At 35.9% G+C, this 7175-nt stretch overlaps 1 protein-coding gene across 2 annotated transcripts; it reads left to right on the top strand.

Annotated features, from left to right (window-relative positions):
* Positions 1-1061: 1061 nt before the first annotated feature.
* On the top strand, positions 1062-6960 carry LOC136233133 (uncharacterized). 2 transcript variants are annotated; one of them, XM_066022718.1, is made up of 2 exons: positions 1062-1234; positions 4824-6960. In XM_066022718.1, exon 2 carries the CDS (start codon positions 4855-4857, stop codon positions 6862-6864), a length of 2010 nt encoding a protein of 669 aa, XP_065878790.1. In that variant the 5' UTR covers positions 1062-1234; positions 4824-4854; the 3' UTR covers positions 6865-6960. The 2 variants fall into 2 exon arrangements, with proteins under 2 accessions (XP_065878790.1, XP_065878789.1); XM_066022717.1 differs by having other exon boundaries at positions 1063-1234; positions 4833-6960.
* Positions 6961-7175: the final 215 nt, after the last annotated feature.

Genomic DNA, 7175 nt, shown 5'->3' with positions numbered 1-7175 from the left:
ACCACCTGTCCCCTTTGGAGTCGATGACTACAGAAGCCTTCTATTCCTTCGAAACTCAATCCCAGAATCAGTACCCCCAGCCCGCTGCCTACGGACCCTCCTTCTTCCCTCTACAGCCAATCCGGCGGACCGACGGCACCCCACGCCTGAAAACCGAAAGGCTCGGAGCATAAATCCCCCCACAAGAAACCCGGAAGGAATTGGTCTGAGCAGTCGCGAAAGCGTAGAACCACAGAGCTAAACACGAATAGCAAAAGAACCCGATCTAAACAAGATTACCGGGGAAAAAACTCGCACACAGAAGCGGCGGAGACAAAAAAAAACTCGCACACAGAAGCGGCGGAGACTAAACTAACGGATGAATATTTTATGGCTTCATAGTTAGTAGTAAAATTATATTACCAAAATTAATATTAATATTTTTTGATATTAATATTAGTTACATTAGTTACATTAATACTATATATGAAAATCAAATCTAAACTTATCCATGAAATTAATTAATTATTTACTCAAAAATAAAAAAGTTAGCGCGGAAAACACATAAATTTATTTAATGAATAATTGAAGGGAGTATTAAGAGTATTAGTTGCATTAATATTAATATTTTTTGATATTAATATTAGTTACATTAATACTATACACGCAAATCAAATTTAAATTTATCCATAAAATTAATTATTTACCCGAAAATAAAAAAGTTAGCGCGAAAAACACATAAATTTATTTAATGGGGAGTATTAAGAGTATTAGTTGCATTAATATTAACATTAATATTTTTTTATATTAATATTAGTTACATTTTTTTTGGATAAAATATATTAGTTACATTAGTTATATTAATATTAACATTAGTTGCATTGCATTGTCCTAAAAAAAAATTAGTTGCATTAATATTAATATTAGTTCCATTAATTATTAATGATTGATTGATAAGAAATTTAAAAAAGAAAAAAAAGAAATTACAGCGGCAGAGAAGAAGAAAGCGAGAAGATCCATGTAATGTAACCAATGGCAGTAACCTGTAATAACGTAATGTAATACTAATGTTTTTAGGTTCATAATAGTTTCGGATTTTATCATTTTCTTTCATTTCTTTCAAATCCCCTTTTTCTTTTATTTTTTTCTCCTCTCAAAACCCTAATTCTGTCGATTCAGTTTTAGCCTCGAAATACCTATCTCTATCTCTCTTTCTTCCGTTCAATCCTCGATCACGCCCTTCTCTCTCTCGCAGGTTCGTTCGCTTCCTTCTCTTTCTGTTTCTCTGGTTTTGTTTCTGTTTCCAGGTCCTCGGGTTCATTTTTATTACCTTCTCCAATTTTGCCTTCTTTATGAATTTCGATATGCATACCTCAGCTTTTGTTTTTTGTTTTAGGATGTATGATTGTGGAATTGGTTGAATTTCTCATCTTTGATGGATCGTTGAACGATTCATTTTTGTTTTTCTTGATTAATTATTTTGGTTGGAGATGTTCTTCTTTGCCGAAAGATCATTGTTTATTCATTTCTGTTTTAATTTAGGATTTACGCATGGTGTTTAAGATTGAGATAGTGCTTTTTTGTGACTATTGTTTGGCTGAATGAGAAATCCACCGAGTTTATTTCATTTTTACTCCCGGAGTAACAGGAAATGTTTGACTGCATTGTCTTTAACAATTTAGTCAAATTAAGTAATTGATTGGTTTCCTTTCTTCCTTCCTTCCTCCTGCTGTAAATTTGCTCAGCTTGAAATTTATATGTACGTTTATGTGGGGTCCAGGAATGCTTGAGGATCCATTTCTTCAGGAAAAAAAAAAACTAGAGAATAGTTGAAAAAGAACTTGTATCGTTCTTAGTGATTAATTTGAGAGGATTCCATTTCTAATCTTGCTGTGGATGCATTTTATGCATTTGGACGCTTTGCAGGGTTGGTGCAGGATTTCATCAGTTTTGGTGAATTTAGAGTATTCACCATTAAAATAGTTTCAGTTCATGTGTACTGCATTATTTATTTTCTGCAGCTGTTAGTCGTTGATGAGCTCAGTTGTTTATTTGGAAGAGCTGGCAAAATAGATCGTAGATATTTTAAACTAGTTTGCTTCTTCAACTTCATGTGAACAGAAGAATTGCAAAATCTATTGGAGCCTAGGAAGCACCGACAATATATGAGACACGGGTAAAGGGGGATATATTTATAATTAAATACTCCCTCCATTCCACAATAGATGTCTTTCTAGAGAATTTTTTTTGTTCCATAATACATGTTTTGATTCAATCCATGCTCATTAATTGGTTTTTACCAAATATAGCTTTATTTAAGTTGCCTAGATAAAAATTTATTACTTGCAATTTATGGCAACAAAGTCTTTTAGTTAAAATTAGTTACATTTCTTAATTATTGTGCATTAACCTTAAAAATATCTATTGTGGGACAGAGGGAGTAACATATTTGTAAGTCATTATAAGCCATAAATAGCATTCGTAGTAAGTCATTAATTCATCAAAAGAAATATTTAATACTTCAAACTATTTAACTACCAAAAAAGGGGATGGTTGCTATATTCTTTTCTTTAGATTTTGATTTCTTTTTTATTTATTTTTTTGGTTTTTATTTTATTTTTGTATATATCAACCCCCTTTTTTTTGTAAAATTGTTAAAAACCCCCCTATATTCTACTTAATTAACTCATTAGCTGTGACCCCAAAGTGCCCCCATATTAAAAAAATAAAAAAGAGTACACTTATTTTGGAGTGTCGGATGTGTGTCCGACACTCGTACGTTAATCTCCTAGAAGTTTGGTGCATCCTAGATTGGAGCATGTTTGAGTGTTGTATTTTTTCAATGGGAATTTGTTCCTAGGTAAAAACAAAGAGACCAGCTTGTAATACTGGAGGGCATGTAGTCCTGGCCTTCTCTAAAAAAAATATGTGATTGAGTTTTTTGATTGTTTGATTTTGAAATGAATTTTTTCGAGGACTGCTTGAATAGTGATGAAACTTTCAAGATTGAAATTTTTGATGGCTAGCTGACTAAATATCTTTCTCATTGAGTAGAGAGGGAAGAATATCCTCCTATGGGACTTGTATTTAAGGGATGTACCTTTTACGTTTATGAAGTTTGTAGTAGATAAAGTTATTTTCTTATTAGGCTAGCACCTAGCACTGACAATTGAATGTAAGAGAGATATTATAAAGCATACCGCCTACAAAAATAATTCACACTTGTTCCATATGTGTGATGATATTTTTCAAAACAAATTCATGGGATTGCATTATTGAACTCTATTCACAATTTACACCTGTAAAATGCCAATTGAAACCATTACCCATTAAGCAAAGGGCCATCCTCATCATCTGTTTTTATCACTTCACTAGAATTGAAGCCATTGATGTTATCTTCCTCTTCTGTTTTCTTCAAATTGGTCATGCTTCATAACCCAAATATTATTTCTTTGCATTCTATACTTAGTTATCAAGTTCCCTTGAAATAAAAAATTTGTTTTTACTGTCAGAACTTAGTCTATACTGTCTACCAAGTTGTGCGTGCCTTTTGCAATAGCCCTTATTGAGGGCCTTCATTTAACTATCCCTTTCAGTTAATTATCTAAATAGATGTAATTGCAAAGTCACTGTGAAATGTCAAAAGTTCCACGGTAATTTATGCAACCATGCTCAGACAAAGTCATTATTGCATATAATCTTGTGTGCGTACTATATACTGTTGAAGTCATGCAAGTCATAAAGTATATATGCAAACTATCGGTTGACGTATTTTTTATTTTATTTTTCAGCCTAACAATATATAACCATTGGATGATCTATATCCCAGTGTCTGCTGCTTAAACTTCTACTTTATTTAATCTTTTATAAATTAGGATCAATAATGTTGATCATGAACTGAATCTCTGATGATTAAAAGTACCATTTGTTATGGTGAACCACTAACATCATTGGTTTATTGCAATGTCCTCTCCTTTTGTATAATCCCGATGCTTGTTAGTATGTTAGTATTATCATTTGCAGTTGATCATCTAATATTTCGCTAAGTAGCTAGCACATGGCTATTATTCTCTTGATGCTTGTGCAGTTGTGTATGTTCCTTTAACATTGTGGAAATGTGCGTCTGTCGCATACAAATAAAGGATTAGGTATCTTACCGATTTTCTTATTTATGATTTTGTCCTTTGATTTGAAAATGGCGTTTAGATGTACTTTTTGGTTATTGCTGAATTTTTATCCCCCTTTCAATAATGATGGCATCCTTTGCTTTGCTGTATGCATATGCCTTCGGACCTCTTTTAAGGGGATCTGTAAGTAAGAGTCATTATGATGGCCGTTACTTTTGTATTTTAACATGGTAAGCACTAATCTTAAAGTTTTCTACATGTAGGTAGGAAAACAACAAAACTCGTTTCAGCATGTACTGTTTGTAGTTTCTGAAGAAATACACCTGTGTAAATTCTGTGTTTTTAAAAAAAAAAAAATCAGGATCTTTAATAATTGGACTAGTTAAAACTGCCTCTCTGGATTGTTCTTGGAATTGTATACTTATCTGTAAAATCTGTGGGAATCCCTGTTTGTTCGAAATTGAGAGCTTGCTGGAGTTATGGGATGTCATTAATTACCATATTTTACAATTTATTCTTTTGCAAATTTCTCAAGCATGAGCAATTATGTAGTTTTTTTATTTCGATCATTATATAGTTTCTATTTTGGTTTGTGTGCTTTCACCTTATTAGATAAACCAACTAATTCTTTCTGCATTGATATACTGGGAAGTTGATGATTAATTATTATTATTGTTATTTTTTTAACATCGTTCCATGTTGAATTAATTAGTTTAGACATTTCAGGGTTACATTTGTTGTCAAGGAAATGTCTCCAGCATCAAAATCCAAGTCCAAGGATAAAAAGGCTGGCAAGGAACCCCAAAAGGCTTCATCAAAGTCTCCAGGGCCTACTAGTACAGGGAGCACTATACCTGCTAGTGCATATAATCCTCTCTCTGGAACATTTCATGCACTTGAATCGGTACCAACATCCTCTGCCTTACCTTTGCACGCTAATGGTCGTTTCCGGAATATAGACGAGACAGATGATCACTCTGGTGGGGTTGAGTATGATTCAGTTTCAAATAATGGTAGCTGGTCTGGTGAGTCAGAAGATCATAAAGAGAAGACATCTAATCTTCCTCTTCGGCAGGAAACAATACCAGGGGCTGACAATGACAAGCGGGAAAAAATCCGCCAGAAGAATGAGAGAAAGCATCAGCGTCAAAAGGAGAGGCGGGCCCAGGAATTGCATGAGCGGTGCACTGGCTATCTAATGTCAAGAAAGTTAGAAGCACTTGCTCAACAGCTTGTTGCAATGGGGTTTCAACATGAGCGAGCTACAATGGCTTTAATATTAAATGAGGGCAAAGTAGAAGAATCTGTCTCATGGTTGTTTGAAGGGGGTGAAGATGCAGATAATCACCGGGAACACAATTTTGGTGGAGGTAATTTAAAAATTGACATATCAGAAGAGCTTGCCCGTATGACTGATATGGAACTACGGTACAAGTGCAGTAGGCAGGAGGTTGAAAGAGCTATAGTTGCTTCTGAAGGTGATCTTGAGAATGCAGCAGAAAGTTTAAGGGACCTGAAGCTAGACCCACCTGCTGCTCCCCTGAAGCCAGAAGAAACTGGTGATCCTCCAACCTCTAAACTTTTAGGTGGAGTTGGTTTTAGCCAGAATATGGTGAGACAACAGCAGCAGCAACAACAACAACAACACCACCACCAGCAGCAGCAGCAGCAGCAACAACAACAACTACAACAGAAACCTCATCCAGGTTCTATGCTACAACAAAGAAGAGACGATAAGGATTTTAATTATACAAAAATAGCTGTTCCAATTGCAGCATCTCCAGAATCTGGTAGTAAAAATCTGCAGCCTTTGAAGAAAATACAACCCAAGTTGGAATGGGCAAAACAACAGCAAAACACAGTGCCAACTGATAAGAGGTGGCCAAATGCAGGATCAAATCCTTCTGTTTCTTATTCTTTGGCATCACCCTTGCAAGTCTCACCTCCACCAGCCAAGACAGAAGCGCGTTTTGTGGCCGTTGGGAACGATTATAAGTCTCTTCACCCTGGAACTGTTAGGGAACCAGTGATAATGATGCAAAGACCTCAATCTACAAGTACAAAGCAGGTAGCAGCTACTAGCATAAGCACTTCACCTCCTGGGACAGGTGGCAGTTGGTATACTACTAGTAATGTTGATACATTGAAGTCCAACGGGTTGATGCCTCACATTCCGACCACAAGAAGCCTCAGCCCGAATGATCTGAATTCAAATCAGATGTTCCATCAACTTCATTATCAGCAACATCAACCCTTCATTCCAGGCAGTAGCCCGGGGGATTCTCCTGGAGGCAGCAGAGGAAATGGAATATTGAGTAGAAGTGGTGCATCACCTACACTTGCTGCTGCTTCATCACTTGGACTCTTCTCTGGGTTCGGCGGGTCAGCTTGTTCATCTGGGTCCTCTTCTCCAGTGGATTGGAGCACTGCTGGGTCAATGGCACAATTGGACTACACCAGCATAGACTGGAGTTTGGATCGAGGTATGTCTTCTCCAAGACCTGGTGCATTATGGGCAGGGCCAGGTTCTTTAAAAAATGGAAGTCAAACGTATGATTCAAGTGGTTCTGGGTTGGGTGCTAAGATGGTAATGAGAAGTGCTGCAAATGGGAGTGGTGTACACCTTCCGACAGGATTGCAGGATGGAGTGGTAAATACAGAAACAGGTGCTACAGGTTCTCAAGAATGGACATCACCATTTGAAGGGAAAGATCTCTTTAGCTTACCCAGACAGTTTGTTTCATCTCCTTCACTGTAGGGTTGGGGGGGAATGGAATGGTTTCAATGAATAAAATGGAAAAAAGAAAAAAGACCTGAAAAAATGTGTTGAATTTGATGTTGGTGTTGGCTCTTATGATGCCTGTGTTGTTGGTGAATATCCATCCTTATAGTAAGCAAAGAAAGAAAAGAAAAAAAAAAGATATCAAATCCAAGAGCAGTAATCACTGTCTTAATTTCGTTTTCCCCCAAGTTTTTGATTGGATAAAATAATAATGAAGCATTTCAAACATAATTTGTGCCTTTTCCAAATCAAAAAAAGGTGCAGAAAACATAAAAATGGATTTGAGT

This window comes from Euphorbia lathyris, chromosome 6 (assembly GCF_963576675.1).
Source record: "Euphorbia lathyris chromosome 6, ddEupLath1.1, whole genome shotgun sequence".
Lineage (NCBI taxonomy): Eukaryota > Viridiplantae > Streptophyta > Magnoliopsida > Malpighiales > Euphorbiaceae > Euphorbia > Euphorbia lathyris.
The sequence above is the reverse complement of the archived record's forward strand: the minus strand, read 5'-3'. Positions and strand labels throughout refer to the sequence as shown.